The sequence below is a fragment of the Psittacula echo genome, assembly GCF_963264785.1.
Source record: "Psittacula echo genome assembly, chromosome: 2".
NCBI lineage: Eukaryota > Metazoa > Chordata > Aves > Psittaciformes > Psittacidae > Psittacula > Psittacula echo.
The window spans coordinates 85,711,732-85,734,986 of record NC_137737.1 but is presented as its reverse complement, the minus strand read 5'-3'; the positions used below and the strand labels follow the sequence as shown (position 1 = coordinate 85,734,986).

Below are 23,255 nucleotides of genomic sequence, written 5' to 3'. Positions count from 1 at the left end.
TTGATGTACCCACAATGGGCAAACAATGTCTCACTACACAGGCCTAGCTCACATTTAGACACACTTCCTGTCTGATGCAATCTAGTAGCACTCTAGCCCTCACTTTGACAAGGGATTAACTTTCACTGAACTGATGGAAACGTACCCTTTTAATACATTTATCTCTGTTCTGCATTTCTCTTGTGAGAACTTGTATTTCAAATGGCTGTATGCTTTTGTGGGTTTTGGTTCTTTGGTGGCTTCATTGTTGTGTTGTTTTTTGAAGGAAGGTTATCTTGTGTTTCAAAAGCTGTTTTCCAGGTATACACTTGCAGAAAACAGGACACACGTTTTGCCCAAAAATAATTTCTGCAGAACTTTACCAACAAGGAGTCGTTATTTTACTTTATTCTTTTTTAAAGATCTTTCCTATAATAAGCCAGTATCAGATAATATTGCAGTGTCTGAAAACATTCCAAACAAATGCTTTATTTATAAAATATCTTCTCAAAAATATACAGAAATTTCTAAACAAAAGATTTGCAAAGATGCTTTTGCTATACCTGAATGACTCTTACTGTTCCAATTTGTTACATGCAACATGAAGCCTTTTTCTTCATAATAGCAGCGTGTGGACAAACTAATGACTTCTTCCAAGAGACACTTAAGCATGACAGATGCGGAAACTTGTTTTTACAAAAATAACTGAAGTGCATCAATGGTCAAGATTAAGCCTAGACAGAAAAGGGCTATAAGAAAGATTAAAAAAAAAAAAAAAAAAGAAATTCAAAGCATCAATGTAAAAATCAAACAGTTATAAAAGTCTAAGTGAAACTGTAGAAAAGGAGTATGCAAATTGTAACAATCATCTCTGCTTCCATGCTGGAAGCATTTGCTGTGCATGAAGAAGTCGGCAATTTTCCTCTTCCTTCAGACACACAATTGCAAAGCTAAAGCTTGAGCAATTTTCTAAAATAATGAAACGACAGGTGTATAGGTTGTCTCATTTCTAGACCTTTTGTATTGTTATTGTGCTACAGTGAAAGCCTTTTACAGCTAGCAGTTCACCATGTGCTTTTTCTTCCAGAGGTGAAAACAGTTCTGTAGCTTGTGAAACATCTGCATTCTTTTACAAAGACTGATTCATGCACAGAAATCAAAGTGAGCAGCATAAGTAGAAGAATTACACTGGGGTTTTTACATTATTATGACAATGACTGTGTGGAGAAAAATAATGCTAAAAGTTCTTCTGTCTTACATAAAGTGTCAAAGTGTTCAGTACCTCCACACACACAAATAATATCTGACTAGCACATAGTGCATTAATGAGTTTAAACCACAGTACACTTTATTTCTCCTGTGAAATTCCATCATTCTGCTTTGCAAGTATTTAATATAACTTTTACTTTGTTTCTCACTTTTGTTTCTACCTCCCTTAACCATAATAGAGTTTCAGGTTAGAAAGATGTGGAGCTTTAAAATACCGTAATTTTTAATTGCTAACTTGGTTAACTTTATGTCCTCTAATCTTATTCAAAATATTTCTTTCACCACATGTGAATGAAAGTTCACATGTCCTAAAGTTTCAGAAACCAAAGTTTACTTCAATTATACCTGAGGTAACCCTACACAAGATGTCGGGATGACTGGAATTGCAACTAGCATTCTGTCATTCCAACAAAACTTGTCTGAAAGGTCTGTAAACCTCAGTGAATCATTTGGTTAACACACTTCTGGCTCTAGGTGGGTTTCAGGTTGGTAGCTGGTAAATTTGAGTTCCAAGTTTCCACAGGAATGGTTACCATCTCTTTCATTACTAGAGCTTTCACACTTTCACCATCATAAGAGTGATTCTCTTTGTGTCTTAACATTTCTCAACAAAGGCTGAAAAAAGTTGTGCATCTTTATGACTAAAGACCTGTAAGAAGTTTTCAGACAAGTAACTGCCAGTAAAAACAGCAGCACTCACCTCTGATCTTGGCCTGTGGTATCTGGGAAGAGGGTGGGGGAGCTGAAGGGCCTCTTGAGAACATTCCCAAACCTACTTTTATGACTGTAAGATCAGTGACCGATTTCATACTTTCACACCAGATTAAAAGATGACCTGAGTGTGTTTTGAGTAATGAGTTTGGGAGTCCTTAACAACACACCTTACATCCGGCCTTACTTGCATCAAAAAAAAGGCTTCAGTCACCTCATAGCTGGTTTGGAGCTGCTATAACTGCCACAACCTGGTATACCCAAGGAAACACATCTTTTGGATAAGGGCTGCTCTGGGGCAATCTCATAGAACCAGAGGGGAACAGAGAGGAAGAAGAGGAAGATAAGATCTGTGAAGGACAAATATGAAGAAGTCACACTGGTAGGTTTGAAAATAAAGGGAAAAAACTTGAATACTTGGGGAGTAGGTAGGGGTTATAAAGATATGCAGGTGAAAAGGAAAAAAAAATACATATTTGGGTTTTGATTTAGAGGCATAAACTCTCTAAAGAGCTGTAGAAAGAGTTTCAAAAATACAAGGGCAAAACAGTGGTGCTACAGCTCTGAAGACTGAATAAGAAACTTTAAACAGCCTTCTCAAGTGGACACATGGCAAAGGGTTCTGCACATTCGTAAGACCAAAACCTAGCAACCTAGTATCAACATCAACAGTATGATTTCTGTCCTCATTTTGTATTTTTGGCAGACTGAGGTGGGAGGGCATTTGTTTGAGTCAGTGAGCACAATTATGAACCTCTATAATCTACAGATTTCTCCCTCATTAGTGAATTCAGCCTACTGATACTTATGCTAACAGAGGGCAGCTGTGAACTTCAATCTATGATTTAGCAGAACAAACTACAACAACATCACCAGAGACCTCTGGGAGCAGCCTCTCAATAAAGAGTCTTCAGGACTAAATTATTTGCCAGGATATTGAGTATATTACACAAGGTAAAAGTGGGCAGTTTGAATTCTGGATATAAGAAGTGCTTGGTGCTTCACAGCCTCAAGCAACAGCAACAAAACTGACTATTTATCAATACTGCATTTTGGTTAATTATATGACAACTTCAGATCCTATTTCTAGTAGTTTGAGAGAGTAAAGGAAATCTGCAAGCCTAATTACAGCACACACAAGGTGTTCTACAAATCAAAAAGAGAGCTTTAACCTGAACACTTTTTAATTTTCCATATTCAACTGTACAGCATTACTTAATGAAATAATAGGCACAGTCCTGAATCTAAAGCTAGTTAATTTTAAATTGCATAAATGAAAAGATTATGAAAAAACATACATTTCTATTGTATTGTGATTTTATATTTCCATACCTTAGCAAGTCATCCAACTTAATTACATTTACTAAAACTACTCTTAAAGACAACAACAGAAGAATGCTGAAGGTCAGAAATTATAAGGTTAAAAATAACGAAGCAGAAAACCAACAAACCCTAAGCAAGTAACTCCACTCAGAATACTGAGAGAAGATGAGGTTGCTGATATATGGAAGTCAGGTGAAGTTCAGGATAAAATAAATTCATCAAGGATTCTCACTTACCTTTCCATGAAGCCTAACTGCCTCTAAAAGGCTTTGTTTCATCTTCCAAGCTCTAAACAAGTCTTAAACTATAGATAGCTGTCTTATTTACAAAACACAGATTTTGATACCTCTGTTCACACTGTATTTCTTTCTCGAAAATTTGCTGTTTCATTTGCTTAATTTAACTTCTGTAAGTATGAAAAATTTTTTTATTTATAGTTATTTTTAAAATATATTTTTTTCTACAATAACAATGAATTCTGAATACAGAAGCTGCACAATAGTAAGTGGAAACATTTTTATAAGAGAACATGATCTTCCTTTCCAGACTCCATTTTTATAGATTAACAAAATCACAGCAGAGTAAATAACATCAGGTCTGTATGGCCTGGAACAAAGGCTAATCTGGAATTAAAATGGATAATATGACTTATATAATAAGGAGCTGCAAAGAGGACAAAACCAGATGCATACTTATCTGTAGTTATGAAGCTTATAAATATCTTGATTATCTTTAAAACATCTGCTTACCTACATCATGCAAAGGAACTATGAGAACAAACATAAAACATACCTGTATTAGAGAGAGATCCTCAAGCTGCAATCTGAAGAGGTAGTTTCTGGAATAAAAAAAGTAGACAAAATCAATTGCTACTAGTGCTTAAAAAAAAAAAGTTACTAGTATTTAAATAAAAGCAATGAATATAAAAGACAGGAAAAAATTAAAAAGTGACTGGTAGTCAGCACTCTCAACTCTTTCAGGGCTGTCAACATACAGTCTTTTGGGCTAGGGACTTAAGCAATTTCTAAAACAGATTTTCAACTTGAAAGACTGGCTGGATACGAATAAATTAGATATTTATACTGCATACATGTACGTCTGAGCTGTTGCTCCAGTCTTCCTTTAGAAACATCGGGAAGAAAAACTCAGTGCTTTGGCAGATTAGCGTGACCAGCGTTAGATGTCTAAACGAGAATAAGAGGATAGGGAGATAAAAGCTGTCCATTTCTCTCCATGATGATGGAAAGCTTATGCAATTAGCTGAGTCACAGATGGGTAAAGTTTGATGCAAAGGATCTCAGTATGATGGAATGTCTGTAGAAGCCACAGTTTTCACAATTCTGACTGAAGTCCTGTCATACCTGGTCTGATTTTTTTCCATGTACGGCAGGAGCCGAATACAAGCAACGCGTATTTTTCAAAAGCCCATACTTTCATTGCAAAAGGCTTTCTCACTCTAGATTTTCTCTACAGCAGTATTGCTGCTCCTGCAGAACTTGGGAGGAGTGCAGGCAAACCATGAATGAGATGTGACACAAAGGCATTGCTTGAAACATGGGGAAGCGATGGTCAGGACTGTAGTTCTCAATTTCTTTAAATGAGCTCGCAGGGTGGGAAACAAAAATCAACTGTGTCTAAAAAAATAAAAATAATTCAAAACATGTATCTCAGAAACACAATCACTATCATGCATGGGATGCAACTACATGTATTTATTTATTGATTCTGGTATATAAATGGTTTACTTAAATTGTGGATGTACAGGAATTAGGTCACTAGTCCTTCCTTGGAATATTGCTAAAGGGAGTTACTCAAAATACAAGAGGCAGGGTATTAAGGTCAAGAATTCATGAGAAAGTAAAATAAAGACAGAATATTTGTTATTAGCACAGATAAATCATCACAAAGAAATAACTAAAATACTTGCTTTTGAGTCACGAAGAGACCTGAAGTGGGCAAACAGAGAAAACAGTACATTGCAGGACAAAGTTTACACAAAGCTTCATCAACAAGCTACGTGCAAGTTGACATGACTTTCACTGAACATCAGAAGTGATGCACACAGTCTAACGTATCTATACTCTGTCTGTAAGGAGAAAAAAATACCTTTATATCTGCAAAATGTCCTTCCTCAGGAGGGAACATAAATACTTAGTCTGTTCCTCAAGTCACTACATATAAGCTTCCATCAACCATCCTCGATTGTGCTTCTTTCACTCCAGCTATCAAACTTAAAAGAAACCTACAACTTTTTTTTCCACTTACAGAGGTAGAACAATCTTTTTTTTCCAGAGAAACTGAACTGCATCCACAGCAGGTATAAACTGCTTTCTCAAGTTAGTGGTATCAGACTCACAGAAGCGGCACACAAATGCCCATTACACTCTACAAATAAATGCAGTCCCTGATGTAGAATAAATGAGGTCTCACACTTCTAGTTTTAAGTCAGTACTTACGACAGTGTCATGTCAATCTCATCTTGAAATATCTAGTGAAGACTTATCACTGATGCGGTGTTTTAAGCCATGTCTTTTTATGGTCTTTAACCCTTACATAATTTCAGCCTATTTAAAAATAAGCTATTGTCCCAAACTGTAAAAATTCTAAATTAATAAATATTTAAACACAGTGTCAGCCTAAAGAAAAACAGAGGCTGAAAGTTTTGTGGGTTTATTTCCTTGAATTCTATGCAACAGAGCACAGCACTTCTACCCATTTATATATCCACTGTGGAATTAGAAATATTGACCCTTTAAGTGTTAAGGAGACTAAAATGTCTATATTCATGTATAAATGAGCCAAGAGCCAGAGATGATTATTGAACTTTTTTCAACTTCCTGTGGCTACCAATAACCAATTAAAATATTATTTTTAAATAAGCCAGCAGAAAGAAAATGTAATAAGAAGAAAAGCTATGTGAAAGACACAGCAAGACATTACACCTTAGCAACACAGAGGTAAACTGCGCAAATGGACAGCACAGGGTGACTGTGACTACATAAATAGTGCTGGGATAAGTGGCAAACTACCCTTCAGAGAGCAACCAGAACTATTCCTACCTGTATATACCCACTTCAGTGAAACTTGCAGACCTACATTTAGCTTTACAAATGTAATAGTTTAACATTCTAAGGCATGAATCTTTAATATGCAAGAACTATGAAAGGACATATATGAGAAAAATAAATAAATTAAAAAAAACCATGCATGACAGTAAAAAAAAAACCAAACCACCAAACCCCTCCACCCCCTGGAAATATGATATTAATAAATCTGGCAGTCCAAAGAAAAAAATCACTGCCAATTTTCATGACATGCACTGATAAAGTGAATAACCTGACAATTTTCATTCCATTATGCTGCTAACGAGACAGGCAACAATATATTTTTTAATATATTATTGAGATAATGCCCTGGGCTGCCATTTTTCAACCTCTATTTAGCTTTATTCTAGTGCATTTATGCTTTAAGGCATACAAAGGATGTGAAATAAGAATGACCAAATACTTTCTGAAGCATAGATACAGACCTCTTAGCACGTAGGCCTGCCTCTTGTCCACATATGGTGGTAATAAAGAAAAATATAGCTTTACATGCTGAAATTAAACTGATTTGACACTGGTGGTAATTGGTAAATTTGTTTCCATTTGGTGCTTAATGAAAGAGGAAAGCAAATATGTTACACAAATTTGCAAACAGAAGGATGCTAATGAGAAGAAAACAACTAACTCTGAGAAAGAGCAGCATCCTATACCCCTCCTGATAGCCAGGAGGCAATAATGCATTTTGATTTACATTCACAGCACTGAACAACTTTTCTAGCTGAACTATGATAACTAAAACTTGTTAATTAAAAGCATGCTCAAACCAATGGCAAAGACTTCCACTGGTATCAGTGAGAACTGAATGAAGCACCACAAAAAGCATGCTCCAGTGACCTCCTTGAAAACAGCGTATTTTGATCTATTGCATTGAATACGTTCAATATGACTACAGATGAAGGTATAAAACTAACCTTCTGTATGTTACTAAATAAGTTGATGACAAAAATCAGTTGAAAACTAATACATATTCAAAAGTACAGCATGTTAGGAATGGTTGTTAAATCCAGCACTTCACCCCTTTTTTTGTGAAATGGCAAACTGTAACACAACAACAATAAATACTGTTGCATTAAACACGGACATTAAAGGACCTTGAGGTGGCACATAAAAATTAGAAAAAGTGCTATAAAATAAGCTTTTGAAAGCCCATAAGATAGCAAACAAAAATCCCCACACCAAACCGTTATATGCATCTGCAATTGAAAGCGTGAATTAATAAATAGGGGCTGCAGCAAACTCAAAAACTCAAGGAATGACCAGACATCCTGCCAAATCTCCTGGAAATAAACCAGTAAGATTCCTTCCTGTGCACTTTTCCAAGAAACTATTTCACATGAAAGAAGAAAATTTTATTCAATTTATTGGAAGAAAAAAATATTAAGACTGAAAATGAGAAGTACAAGCTCTGTAAGAATCAACTATGAAGCAAAAAGTCATGATTTCATGCTCAAGATGGGAAAGTTCTGGGCATAAAAGCCAATTCTAGTTCTGCAGTATAGTAAATTCAGCAATATAGAATAAAAAAAAAATAATTAAAAGAAAGAATAGGAGGAAAAGAGATAATCAATATGAATTAAATTATTATTCAGAAAACTCATCTGGTTACATTAAGACACAATAGAGAAAATATGTGAAAAAGCTAAGTATGATACACTGGAAATAAAAAACATAATCAAAGTGGTCTAGTTGAACTATTATATGAAAATGGTCAAATCACAATAATGAAAAGAAGAAATTTTTCGTCTGCATTTTGCAGAAAATAGAAGTCTTAGCAAATAAGAAGAATGAAATAAGGCTTCCTGATAAATGTAAGAATGTGAAAATAGCATATACCCACAGGTAAATATTTTCAGACTAGCAGCTCACGCTAATTCAATCTAAAAAATATGGTTCTTGGTCTTCTTATTACTTTTTTTAAACAACTTCTAAAATTACAGGTGTTCTTGAGGAAGTAAAGACTAACCATCTGGTTAACATTAAAGATCTCTAGTCATTGCTGAGGCTGTAAGTGAATGTTTTATTTAAGCTTAAAGCATGACACCATCTTAATAAAACATTCAAAATGGCAAAAAGGAAGACTCAGGTGATCATAGACTGACCAGTGAGACACTGAGCTTCACAAACAGAAGAACAACACTGCAAGAGCCAATTATGAAAGAATTCCATTATAAATTAAATTAATCCACTCAAAGGTCCTGTAAAATCTGATTTCCTTCTCTGATGGCTGCTCCTCAGGATTAACAAATCTTACTACATTCACTTCCCTGTGGCTTCACTTACAGCCTCAACAACGACTAGAGATCTTCGGATACAGCGCTCCTGCACACATGGTGGGGGGGAGAAGGTAAAGAGTCTACGGTAGTCAAAGTTTGGACTTCTTTCTTTTTTTATTTACAAAAGAAACTGCAGCAACAAAACAATAAACAACTATGTAAGTGATCACATTAACGCTAAAGATACTTCAAGGAAGGAGATACTAAACTTGATGGCCCATATTTTCAAAGACAGCCTTTAATTTCCTTCCTGTGATCATGCTGCAGTCCTCCAGTAGAGCCATTAATTTTCCAGCACAGTCCTTTCCTTCAGTGGAAGCTCGCTGTACATGGCAGCAGGCTGTATAGCAAGGTATGCACATGATGTCAACAAATGACTATATATAGTCAACTCTATATAAAACTAAATCTTGCTCCCATCATAATTTGAGATATGAAGGTCACTTGCACAGTATGCATCATGGCACCATTATGTTTTCTGATTGTATTCTTGGAATGAGGACAGAGACCCACATCTACCTCCTACATGAGCAGCTCCCTCACAGGAGGACTGCAGCCACTCAAGTGCATCCACAGCACTGCACCAGCTACTAAGAAGGAGAAAAATGACTGCTACTGCTGAAGACAGGACAAAAGTGCTGTAGTAACTCATGCAAGGCACCTATGTATCAGAGGCAGAGGAGAGTCCTTCATAGACCTGACTGCTGCTCCAAGAGGTACCTCTCTAGCACTTCTATAACCTGGTTATCAGCTTCTGGCCAGCTGGTAGCTCCCTGCCCTGCATTTCAGCACTGTAAAGGCAAACACAGTGGACAAGTTCAGATAGGACCAAACTGCCAGTGATGTAGGCCAGAAACCATATGCTTGGACTAAAATTCACTGCAGAAGAAAGGAATAGATAACTGAAATGAGAACAGAGTCTAAACAGGAACCTAGAGAAGGCATAAGTTGCCATATTCTGTAGCAGGACATGTACTACTGCTACCACAGATCCAGTGTGTATATACTAAGTCATTACTTCAATTAAAGACAGGTACTTTCAGAACACCATTCATCTGATGTAATTTCTAAAGATGCCTTACACTGAAATAGCAGTGTTCTCTGCAAAAGAAGTTTCATTTACCTCTGCCATTTTCTTTTCATCTTATCCCCAAGTCAACTCGAGAGCTCCTCTGATGATGCATCATGTTAGTTCCACTAATTAAAATGGCAAGACATTATATTAGCACAGGAGAAATTTTTGTGGCGTTAGTGAATTGACTAGTGTTACTCTGCAACCAGACTATCAGCAGAGCTGGCGCAAAGGAGGAGAAAATTGCATAGTAGAACAAGGCATGAGCAGGAAAGCTACAAAGCCTTAGCTTTTAAATGTATTTAGGAACCCAAGGTAGGAAAAAAGAAGCAATAGAGAGAAAGACCCTCCTCTTCCTGCAGCAGTAGGATGATAATTTCTCTTAGATTTAATATTAAACCATACCTTATATTAGACCAGATCAATCTGTGAAAGGACTGACATTGATTACCCAGGACCAAGTGTTAAATGAACAATAAACCCAGATGGATGTTCAAAGAACAAAGCACTAATTCCTGGTGCCTGTATATTCTTCCAATATGTTGGCATTCAGAGCATCTCATTAACAGAAAGCTCTGAAATTCTCCTGCTGAGAGCAGACAACAGCAAGAAGCAAACCTGTATAGTTACTTATTCTATTATTAGAGATTCTAAACCCACTGATAATGAATCCTCTAATTTGCCTTTCTGTTATTATGGCAAGTAGTCGTAATGGTTCAAATTAACGTTCCCAAACACACATCTAATTAAGTAAAAAGCCATACTGTTACACAGCCCCTTCATCAATGAGGTAAGAACTGACTGAGGCAATAAGCCATCTCAAAACAAATTTAATTAACTTACAGGAGAAAGTCACTGTTATTAGGATGCTCCATGTAAAAAATAATGTAAGATTTTTCTAAATATATATGATCCAATTTTTTTTTTTTTTTTTTTTTAAGTTAAATAGCATTGAGGAACATTTCTGATAAGTAACTGTATTATTTTAAAGTATAGCTGAGCTAGCCCAACTTGAATTTTTCAAATATAAACTTCCGTATCTTAAGAATGAACTCCAGCTAGGCTCCTAGCAGTTCAAAATTTCAAGCACAAGAGACTTGAAAAGAGGAAGATTACTTCATTTTTCCCTTAAATAAACAATATTCTTCTGACATAATACCTCTTGCATGGTTCAAATAAAACTGATTTAAAAAAAAGAAAATTGAGTCACAAAAATTAAAAAAAGAGAGAGAGAAAAAAAGAACGGATTAGAAGGAAAATTTAATTAATTATTTTGAACCTCAAGATTTTTGCCCTAACCTACTGGGTTTGAGACATGCTTCCAGTAGACTTCCATCTTACCAAAATGGCTGGAACAGTTTTAACAAGTTTTGATTTATAGAAACTAGAGCTGATAAGTGTTTGGTGCATTGTCAGGGGACAAGGAGGTAATTTGCCAGGGTAATTCAGACACCAATCGCTTGAGCTGGTCTTTGTCCCCTTCAACTGACGTTTACAAGAGAGAAAAAAAGAAACATATGGCAAAGCACTACCACATAGGGAAAGAAGGCAAGGTGGTTCTTGGGGAAATCCATGAATCTCCATGCTTACTGGCATTTTGAAATACAGAAATCATTATCGTATTTGATTAGATGCTAAGTCAGTCCACTAAATACCACACACAGAAATATTCATCTGAATATTTTATCAGGATTTATCAGAATAAAATAAACAAGCAGTCTCATTTCCTTGAGCTTACAGAGGAGCTAATGCCCTCAGAGTAATCCTTCACTGATGCCACTTAATTATAAAAGTAAATTCTGCTCTGCCATATGGGTTTTTTTGAAGAAAACAACTGAATTCCCTAGAAGGTTTCAGATTGCAAGAGAACTCATTTATTTTTATCTGCCAGGTCATAAGTGATGTTAAGAACAATGCCTGGGGCAAATTTCAAAAATACAGTTTCATGGGAACATGTATTGGATGATTAAAGTGAAGGTGTGTGCCAGTACTGGAATAGTAACATTCACAGATCAGTGCAGAATGTATAAAGAAACTGAAATAAGGCTAGGAGACTCTGAATTAATCAACTCAAGACATATAGAAGAACCGGACATCTTGCAGAACAAAACAGAATATCAACCAGAGACTTCTCACAAGGACTGGAAAACAATCTGTGGGGTGGGGGCAAGGAGCCTGTGTGCAGATAAAATTGAAAAAAAATCTATTTTTGCACTGCAGACAATACCTGTAGACATCAGAAAATCACCTTTATTTTCCAAACCTGAGAGGTGACACTAATCTTAGCAATACAGGACTAGTGACTACCTTCCCAGTCAGTGCCTGTTATAGCAAATACTACTGAATAATGTTCCCTTCATATATTTAGATATCTCTGTATCAAAAATATTTCTGTTCCTATTCTGTTCACACTGGTAAAATGTAACAAAACTGATTGTTTCCTGACTAAATTACCCATGGCCAACTTAAACTCATTTGGTTTTCTGCCAACACTACTGTAGTTTATACAGCTATTTCCTTCCTTAGATATACCTGCTGATGGATTTATGGGCAGGCTCTGTGCACACACTCAGCCTTTGTTTTCCTGCACTATAATTCCAACCCTCTTCATTTGCCTTTTAGCAGCCTTTCCCTACATCTCTTTCTAATTTCGGTTAACCCTGTTTAAGCATCAATAAACAGAATAATACACACTACATAGTTTAAAGTGTCCCCAAGGACCTTATGTAGTGATATCAATAGTTCTCTGTCACTACACAAGACACCTTTTGAGATCACGAAGTCATATCTGCCCTTTTATGTAGCTGCGTGACATTGGCAGCTCCCAACAGGAATCCAGACTGGATCCCATCTGGGATCTTTGCTAACTTGCTTATTAAGACAAACAAGTCATAAACCTCTCTAGAGGCTTCAGAATTTCAAAAATTAAGAGAATCATCTGCAGTAAGTATCAGTGATGGAAAAGAGATTTCAGAATTTCCAATAGTGTAAAATTTTCACTCTATTATTTTCTTTGGTTTCTAAGATAGGGAAATTTGGGGAAGAGTTCATTAAACTCCACTAAAATGAAAAAACAAAACCAAAAAACAACAACAACAAAACCCCACCAAACAATTAAAAACTTAAATTGAGCCAGGACACAGTTCCTGGCTGTGAAAATCATTTCTCCAGTTTAAAACACCACTATCACCTTACTAAAGCAGAAGACTAGAGGTGCAAGCATTACCTCCTATTTTTGTTTAGATGCTGGACATAAATCATAATGGGAATGTAAGCAGAGTAATATAAGTTTATTTGTAGCTTTGCCATGTGTCATATCACATATTTCCCTTTTCTACCATTGACTGGGTAGAGAAGGGAAAATCATGTTAGAGGGCTACAAATTATCCTTTGCACAACTGAACAGGAACTGTCAACTGTTCAGATCTTACTGATATCACATTGCACACAGCTATTAGTTTTTCAGTGCCTAAGTGTTAGTACAAGAAGGTAATAAAAATGTTGTAATATTCTAAGAGAAATAACTGTACACTAAAAGATATTTCAATAGAAAGGAAGAACTAACAATACATTCTCTTCACTGTAAGAGAGCACTTTTGTGGCTTAGGATAGAAAATGAATTCTTCTAATGACTCTACAGGTATGCGAATCCTGTGAGGCAGATGTGAAAGAAGCTTGTATTAAAACGTTACCCACAAGCCATAGCACAAATATGGTAATATTAATGCGCTGTTCAGATGCCCCTGGGGGAAAGGTAATTTGTACGAAAGGTACAAGTAGTGCCTTAAGAAAAAAAAAACACAACAAAACATCAGTGCAGCCAGTTGAGACCTGAAAGGCTGCAAACACCACTCCTGTAAATGAGCAGAAAACTCGACGTCATATTCACAGTGGAGGGATTCATTCTACAAAGAAGCAGGGACTACACACAAAAGGTGCATAATCAGCAAGATCAACGTTTGCGTTTTTGGGACTACAACACCCTGACAACTGGTCGTAGTCTTGGAATCTATGACTACAGGACCTAACATGACTTTTGCAATATAGTCTGGCACAATACTTCAAGAAGACAAAAATGTGTACTGAAAAGGACATACTAATACCAACAATATGTACAATCAGAGAAACCTACTGGCAAGCACAGTCATTCTAAAGTGAGGTCTCCATGGCCAAACATTCTACAGGTTGGGCAGAGAAGAGATTCAGAGCAGCCCTGAGCAGAAGGACTTGGGGGTGTTGGTTGACAAGAAAATGAACATGAGCCGGCTTCAGTGTGCGCTCGCAGCCCAGAAAGCCAACCGTATCCTGGGCTGCATCAAAAGGAACGTGACCAGCAGGTCAAAGGAGGTGATCCTGCCCCTCTGCTCTCGTGAGACCTCACTTGGAGTATTGTGTGCAGTTCTGGTGTCCTCAACATAAAAAGGACATGGAACTGTTGGAACAAGTCCAGACGAGGGCCACGAGGATGATCAGGGGACTGGAGCACCTCCCCTATGAAGACAGGCTGAGAAAGTTGGGGCTGTTCAGCCTGGAGGAGAGAAGGTTGCGTGGAGACCTCATAACAGTCTTCCAGTATCTGAAGGGGGCCTGCAAGGATGCTGGGGAGGGACTCTTCATCAGGGACTGTAGTGACAGGACAAGGGGTAACGGGTTCAAACTTAAACAGGGGAAGTTTAGATTGGATCTAAGGAAGAAATTCTTTACTGAGAGGGTGGTGAGGCACTGGAATGGGTTGCCCAGGGAGGTTGTGAATGCTCCATCCTTGGCGGTGTTCAAGGCCAGGTTGGATGAGGCCTTGGGTGTCATGGTTTAGTGTGGGGTGTCCCTGCCCATGGCAGGGGGGTTGGAACTAGATAATCTTAAGGTCCTTTCCAACCCTAACTATTCTATGATTCTACAAAAGCTTAAAATTTAGAATGGAAAATGCAGAATAAGGAAAGGAGAAATGCAGTAAATTCTACGAATGAGTAACAAGCAGCTATACTTGACGCTGGAAAACAAAGATTTCGGTTGAATCATTGAACATTTTTAATTTTGCAATGTTAGCCAGAACAAAAGATATGAAGCTCTGAAGCAGCATTAACTTATAGAGAAACCAAATAAACCCTATTGTTTTCACTGTATTGGGTCTTTTGCAAAAGGCAGAATTGGCACCTGGCATTTTTTCATAGTCACTGACTATTCAGAAAAAGCTTATTCCATTGTTATTCAAAAGACTTATGCTGGCTGTCTTTACAGAACAGCACCAGTTGACAGCCTCATGCCTCATTTCATTTGGCAGCTTATAGAAAACAAAAATCAACATGCATGTACAGGATATCCCACTTCAGGTGGGCCAGAGCCATATATCTATCTCCACACTCAAAGTTTTGCCCCTGTAGACAAGCAACTTCCAGTGGCACATGGAAAAAAGAATTCTCACAGTGCATTTTATCACTCTTCGAACCTCATTTTCGACTAAGAAACAAATTGGGAAACAGCAGTATATTCCAATGCTACATCTAACAGTAAAATGAAGTGACTAGAACTTCATTAATTCAAGACTAAAATATATTCAGAAGGCAGATGTAAATAAGAGGTTTAAATGGTTAAAATTTTTTGCCAACCAAAATGTTTTACCATACTTCATATAAGAAAAAAAAAATGGTCTTCAAAGACTGTCATTGCTTCAACACTGACACCTAAGACAGTGTCACTGTCGATCACAGCTTGCAAAGTACTGTCCTACTGTGCAAAAATTATGATCATCACCATCTTTCCTACTAATTCTGCAGTCTTTAACAGATCGTTCCTGGCATTGTACTGAAAAATTATTAGAATCATCCAAGCACAAAGAGCCATATTGTGTAGCCAAATTTGGGATCAACCTAAGTTTTATGCTATAGTAACTTTCGTCACATTGTCATGCAGCATCTGCCTCTTGTATCATACACATCCAAAGTTTAAGAGTATTCCAGGACAGCCCTCTTTAAAATGAGAATAGTGTAAGCTATTAGGATCCTTGATACCAGGCAGCCCTTCTTTTAACTTTGGTCAGGAATAAGGAAATAAACATACATAGTGTTCAGTTCAGTGGGCCTGGAAGCCAGAGGAGTCACACAAGGGCAAGCTCACACTAGAATTTGGCTCAATATTACCAATCAACAAAGAAAAAAATCTAGTCTGATGCAACATGAAAAGAAAACAGATTTCTCACCTTGCTCCAGCAATAAGCTCTTTTTGTCCTGGGTCAAATGTTAACTGTGAGAAGTCCACAGCATCTTCTGCTCTGAATATATGCAACCAAGGGGCAATTTCTAAAAGCAATCAAGAAATACCACTGTTATTGTCAATGTCATCACTGTAGTACATTAGGTAGCCAACATTACATTTGTAGATATTGTGGGGTTGCAAGTTCTCCTAGTATGGTCCTCTAAGGAAAAACAGGAGACTTTTACCAGAATATCACATAATTTACACTACAGGCCTGTAAAATACAAAGAGCAGGCACTCAATACATGCTTGAATGAACTATTCAAATTTTGGACTGATTTATATGCCAGATGTGTTTTTTCTCCTTAGGTAAAGCAGAAAACACCACAGTAAAATTGTAATTCACTGCTACATTCTCAGGTGAAGCCAGATTAATTTTCCATGCATCAGGAGCGGCTGAGGGGTTTGTTTTTTTTTTTGCTGTGTTCTTTAAAAAAGGATCTGATCACGTGGAAAACAATAAGAAAGACTGGTAAATTTGACTTTTCATAATTCTTACAATAAAAAGGCTGAGACATAATGAATGAAAAAGGGAAAATGTTTTACATTTATGTGAAATCACCACCACCTTTCTAGGACCAATTTAGTGCTACATAAAACAGGGCAGACAAGTGGGCGAGTTGCTGAAAATCAGCAAGGAGCTTTGCTTGCATTCAGAATATGAATTTATTCCTACTTTCAAAGTTAAATGCAGATAAATAACTATACACCAAATTCTTATATATCTGTATTATTAGTATCATTTATATCACTTGCTGGATACACAACAGTGTGGCTATATGAACACAACTGGTGTTCTGGAAACACAGCACGATTTATAGTTTTTCACACAGATGCACAGAATACAAAACTGCTATACCATATAAACAGTTCTCTAAAAAAATTGCACTTGTATAAAAGCCTCATCCTTTACAGTTTCTCTCCCCATTTGTGGAACATTTAAGTGGGGTTTTTTAGTTGTTGTTTTTTTTGTTTTTTTTTTTAAACGCAGTTGCAAATCAGTGGTCCAGAATGTATGCGAAAGATGAAGAGGACTATGTACGTATGGCACAATGGGCTGCAGAACTCTCTACTGAAGTCTATAGATATGAAACAGTCAATAAAAAGACCAAAGGTGAGCACATAGTCATGACCATTTAGAATACAGAGTAAACACAACCCCCCTGAGAGTGTCATAGCAGTGTAATTTTTCATACTGGTATCACCAGTTGCAGCTCAGATTGCCAACACCTGTTTTAAGCTCCTTTCTTTGCTCATGAGCAGATTTTTCCTTTTGCAAATGTCTGGGTTGAAATAATCTGTGACTGGTGCCTGTTTCAGGATGATTTGTTCCTAATTTAAATATTAAAGTTTTAGCACAAGGAAGTAATCCATTCCTAAGGAAAGGGCCCAGGAGAAAAATGTTATTCTGCGTCAAAACATGTTCAGCCATTGCAGAGAACCATTAAACGCACTGTGCAGAAGCTGTAGCATCATACTTGAAAAAACAGATGGAACTGTGCAGTAGAATCACTTGGGTGTCAGAAAACTAACTTCTGCATTTTTAATGACAGTCTGCGTCTGCGCAATTTCAGGCCTGTGATGCCAGTTTGTACATGTTCTGAAGAACTTGTGGCTAAATTCACTGTTGATTCCATTGGCACTGGATAGGTTCTCAAATCAGGGTCTGAACACCAGGCAGAAAAGGAGATGGGGCCACATATCACTATGACTACAGCTGTCATCACCTACTACTGCAGATTATTTTTTTTCCATAGGAAGAAAAAAAAGTACACCTACACATGTGTATATATATATATATATAACGTATATATACACACATATATTTGTGTTTTAGGCTCATGTAGCCGTTCTCTACTCATATACATATAATGCTACATAGGCAAGTCCAAAAGAGGCATTTCTTTTTTTTCTACTTGATTTTGCAACCTTAAACTTTCAGTCATGCATTTTGTATGAAATGGTCAATTTCAAAGTTCTAAAAAGTTGAGAAATTAGGTAGGAAATGAAGAAGAGGAAATCCAGATGTAAGTCTATGAATCTCACTTACTGGAGAAAAAAGAGAAAAAAAAGAAAACAGGTATTGTGGCGCCAGAAGACTACAGGAAAGAATTCCTTTCCACTCATCCTGCTGTCTCAGCAAGGTGCAATAAACCTTCAAGGTACAGCAAGCAGGTGATTGAGACCACTTCCAGGTTTGCAAAAAGTGGGCGGAGGACAGGCAGGGTAAGGCAAGCCCAGGCTAAAGCACAAGAAGAGAATGAAGACTTGCTAAGAAATCTCTCTGAAATCCGATTCCCCTCTGTCCCTCAAAAAACTAAATTATTTTCTCCTGTCTTTGTTGCATTCAGGAGGTTTTTTGCTTGAGGGAATAAGGTTAGGAAGAGTACATTCAAGACGCATTTTTTCCAGCAGACACTCAAACTGTATCTCGTGAGTGTCACAGTGGCATCACAAAGCTACAGCTTTGTGATACTTCTGTAAAGGAAAACAAAAACCAACAGCAACAAAAAGACCATCAAACAAAACCCATGTAAACTGTAAAAGTAAAAGCTTATTGATGAAATTCTACTTTGAGTTTCGCTACAGAAGATTTATGTAAATAAATCAACAGAATAATTATATTTTCATCTAAACAGCAAATTCTAGCTGAAAAGCCTTAGGTGAAATAAGACCTTTCAGTTCTCTTATGAGTCATCTCCTTAGAGTCAGAAATGCATAATGAGCCATTAAAGATCTACAAATTATTATTCTTCACATTAAAAACTCATAGCAAAATAGTGAGCAATAATAATTTCACTTATTAATGATTTTCACATAGATGAAACATGAAAAGCTTTATAAACTAATATAGCTATACAATTTTGTATGCTACAACATTACCACAAATAAATATGTAAGTTAAATTAAGCTGGCCTGCTGACACACATCTAATCATACTGACTGCTGATCACAGGTAACAAACCACAACATCCCTCTCCTTTCCAGTTCTAGCCCTCCTCTTCCTGGCAGCATTTGCCTCCCCTTTCCTCTGCCCTCACTTCACATACAGCACAATAAAATACTTAGCCCTTCAGTGACTTCTCTCATCTTACTCCTGATACTGAAACACCTATTCAGACACACCTTCAACCTGGATATTATTTTTCCCCTCTAAAACTATGTATGTGCGTTTACCGTTCTGCAGACATCAGTCTCAGACTTAGAGCTGTCCATGGAGAACTAAATCATGGTATGAATGCAGACATGACAACATCTGCTCTCCAGCACGTGTTGGGTCCTTTTGGTACAGTCAAGACATACTTACCCTTAGCAAAAAATATTACCTTTTTTTTTAATTGTTATTACAGTACTGAAATCTACAGGCCTCAAAAAGATTCCCAAAAGAAAATGCACGTTTCCCCATGGAACTAAAAGTTGGACATTGAAAAAGTTGGTTTCAGAGAAAGCTACAGCTCTCTTCACATGCTGTGAATCACATGCTGTGGGTTTTCTCGGGGGTTTCAGGTTTTGGGAGGGTGAGGGTTAATAGCTTAGATTTAATAGGAAACAAAATTTGCCATGGCTCATAAACATATGGCATAGCGAACACATCAGACCCCTCAGCTCCTAGGAAAGATCAAAGGAGCCTTCATAAAGAGCTTTAAAGACAAAGGAGGTTAACAATCAAAGCTGGACAGGAGGACGTTAGATACTCACACAAACAATGACATTCCAGAAACCTGTCTTGATTTTAACTTTAAATTTAGTATCTGCCCAACAGGCCACAGCTTGTTCGGTTCACATTGTCCAAGGACTTGCCAAGGGCTGAGCTCTAAAATTTTTCACAAATGAAAAAGTAAAGTTCTCTCTAACCTAAGTTTCATTATTCTGCCCTTCAAAGTAGAGCTACAGTAAACAGTAAAATAAATTGAGAAATTACTAATAAGGAATAGTGTCATGTTTAGAACTGAATTCAGAAGCAATCTTTAATGGTAAATAACAAAGCTAAAAGACTGCGAAGACCTGATTTCATTAAGAAATTAACATAGATATTAAAAAAATCACTAGTGTTTATGATGTATGTGACACCTATTGTCATGGTGTATTTCTTGAAAATAGTGAGCATAAAGCTAAACATACACATGGTTCCACCTTCTGAAGAAGAAAAATTAGCAAAATAATAATAACAGTAACAATAATGCTAATAACAATAACAACAACACAGTTGAAAACTAGCAGATTTGCAATATTAACTGAAGTCTCTGGGTGGCATCGGTACAACAAATTGACTAATCTTATGAGAAAATTAAAATATAACACCACATGCTAAACTTACTTTATAATTAAATGTATTTAATCTAAGGATGACATAATAATCCTCGTCTTTCTGAAGCTGTATAATGATTTTAACCTAACTTAGATCTTCTCTTCCCATGATACTCAGGTTACGTTACTGTCCTCTTCAAAGGCAGTGAGACAGGTCAGAAGTCTCCACAGTAACATGCCATGGTGACTCCACTACATCACCCCTGCTGCCCTGTTGCCAGCCCCATTAACCCCAAGGGAATCTATTAAGAGAGGTGTCACAGCTGGCAAGAAGTGATCCACCTGTTCATTCATTCAGAGTGCCCTGTTTCAGGATTTATTTGCAACATTCCCTCTTTAAAGACAGTAAGGTGCACTTGCAAGCACTCTGCTGTGGTGCTTCAGGACTCCATTGTCGCTGTTTTAAAACCAGGACTGAGAAAAAAGATTTTCTTCAGTAATTTTGGTGCATCATCAGTATGAGTTTAGTGTGATTGTTAAGTCCTCATTCTAAAGTTCCCATGATAACATAAATATACCCATGAATAATAAATTTACTCAGTATAAGTTCAGGAAAACAAGCACATTTCTCAGGTTGGAAAAAAAAAGAGAAGAAAAACGGCACGTCAGAGCATGTTGCATCTTTTATGAATCGCTTTTATCTATGCTTTTTTTCTTACATTTCCAATCACAAGTCTTTTCTAGCCCTTTCACTGGATTCTCTCCTCACAAAAATACATTAAACAGCCTTGCTGGTAAGTCATTGACTCACCGCAGATGAAAGATAAAAAGGTGAAGAAAAGAAAGATGTGCAAATAATATTCCAGGGGTTCCAACAAAACAAAACCAAAACAAACAAAACAAACAAAAACCCACCAAAACAAGAAAGAAAAACACCTTAGTTTGTCAACAACTTTGAGCAACCTGGTCTGGTGGAAGGTGTCCCTGCCCATGGCCTGGGAGTAGGAACCAGATGATCTTTCAAGTCTTTTCCAACCATAACCATTCTATGGTTCCATGATTCTATGAATATAACCTATTTTTCTAGGACTTACTCAATCAATGTGCTGCTCAGCATTCATCATGTACATTGACATTCATGTACAATGATTCCATGTTTTAAATAATTTTGTTCAATTAGGTTTAAAAAAAAATAGTAGTAATTAAAAGAAAAGACGCTGTAATTACAAACATGTATGTGACAATATAAGGTATCATATACAGGTCTTTTTTCCCCTCATATGAGTTTCTGAAAACAGCTGCAGACAGACTTCTAGCTCAGGCATCTGGGCTTGTCTGGTTGCCACTGTGGCGGAGAGAAACCTACAGTACACCTGAACAAACTACCTTGTGAACTTCCCAGGCTGCAGTGCCACGAAGCTCCATCGCAGCTACGGTGGTTCTATTTCTGGCACTTAGTGTTTAAATCCATACACATGCAAGCTATTCTTTATGTATTTGTAAAGTCATTCTTCACATATTTGTACTTACTTTGGACCAAATTTTTCCTCAAGCCTAGCCTAGCACTGCTGCAAAACAGACCAGAACGGGCTTTTCTCAATGGGTATATTCCTGTTTGATGCGCTACCCATGAAATCATTAAAAGTGCCATTTCTTTTGAGAAAGATAAGCAAAGACAAGACAAGCAAATCATAAAAAAAAAATCACCCACAACTCATCTAACAAATATAGTAAGCACAGAAGGTACCTTTCAGTATTTCTTACAAAAAAGACTCATCCTGGGAGTTGGAAGTACCCCAGCAAAAAAAAAAGAAAAAAAAAAAAAGCTAATTATACTTTTCTCAAAATCTGAGCATGAACATCTGCCCTGCCACTTGCTATTCTTCCTTAAGGCCCACGGTAGAAGAGCTCAGTGCAAAGCAGAGAAGGCCTGACATGCTGCTTTTCCAAAACCTGCAATTCCAGATATATGCTTTCGATATGTTTGTTGGCAGATCTGCTTCCAGGACCATATACCCCCTTATCTTTATGATCCTGACTCTTTAGGCAGATTGTCTTGCAGAACTGTATCACTAAGGTGACTGTGTCTTGCCTGTGCTGTGTAACTCTCTTCACCGGCGGTTTGAGGAAAAGCCCACAGGGAGATGCTGTAGAGTGCCTGTTGCCTAGGCTGCACATGAAGGCTCACTGTAGAATGCAAAGCCAGAAGTACTCAATACAGTTATAGCCTCAGGTCAAAACTCTGGGCATTCATTAACCCTTTTTACACAAGTCTTAATGCTGTCCTCCTTTAGCATACCATTTAGAGGCAGGGAAAATAAGTATTAACGCTTCTTGCAATAGTTTAGCTGAAAGGTAGTATGACATTGTATTTTAGTTCCAACGTAGAAGTATAAAGAGCAAGAAAATACCCTATAGAATCATGGAATAGTTAGGGTTGGAAAGGACCTTAAGATCATCTAGTTCCAACTCCCCTGCCATGGGCAGGGAATAATCTGACCCTTAAATACCAAGCACACATATTGTCCACCAGGATGATTTGGAGGCCAAGAAGGTGCCTTGTTTGTAATTTTAGTATATCAGAAGGACAAATTACTGCATTAGAAACCTTAGTCAAACACAGAAACAAGAAAAATGCTACTCTAACATTTAAACCCTACAGCAAGAGACAAATCTGCTCTAAAAAATAATAATAATAAAAAAAAATAATCAAAAAGCCAGTTCAATCCCAGCTCAATGCCCCGGTGAAATTCCTAGTCCACCTGTTGCTGAGATTAGAATGTGGTTTGTATGTCCACTTTTTCACTGATATGGTACAAACACACAGTTGTCAAGGCTAAGGAGGGTCATGGGTGTAACTGATCTAAGAGTCTTTGATACCAGAAGGCTCTAATAATCTAAATGGGAGTACACCAAGGCAGACTGGATGCAACATATGTGGAGAAGTGTACTAGTTCAACAAAAAAAGATGGCATCAGCTGACACCATTTCATGCTTCTCTGTAAAAAGTAAGGATTAGGACAA

General features: G+C 37.1%; 1 protein-coding gene across 1 annotated transcript in view; it reads right to left on the bottom strand.

Annotated features, from left to right (window-relative positions):
- The window catches only part of SEMA5A (semaphorin 5A), a gene marked incomplete at its 5' end in the record, with an annotated part of 330,167 nt that overhangs the window by 191,338 nt on the left and 115,574 nt on the right, over positions 1-23,255 (bottom strand). The window contains 2 exon segments of the mRNA XM_080639305.1: positions 4,075-4,120; positions 15,928-16,027. Of these exon segments, the coding sequence (XP_080495431.1) occupies positions 4,075-4,120; positions 15,928-16,027 (146 nt within the window).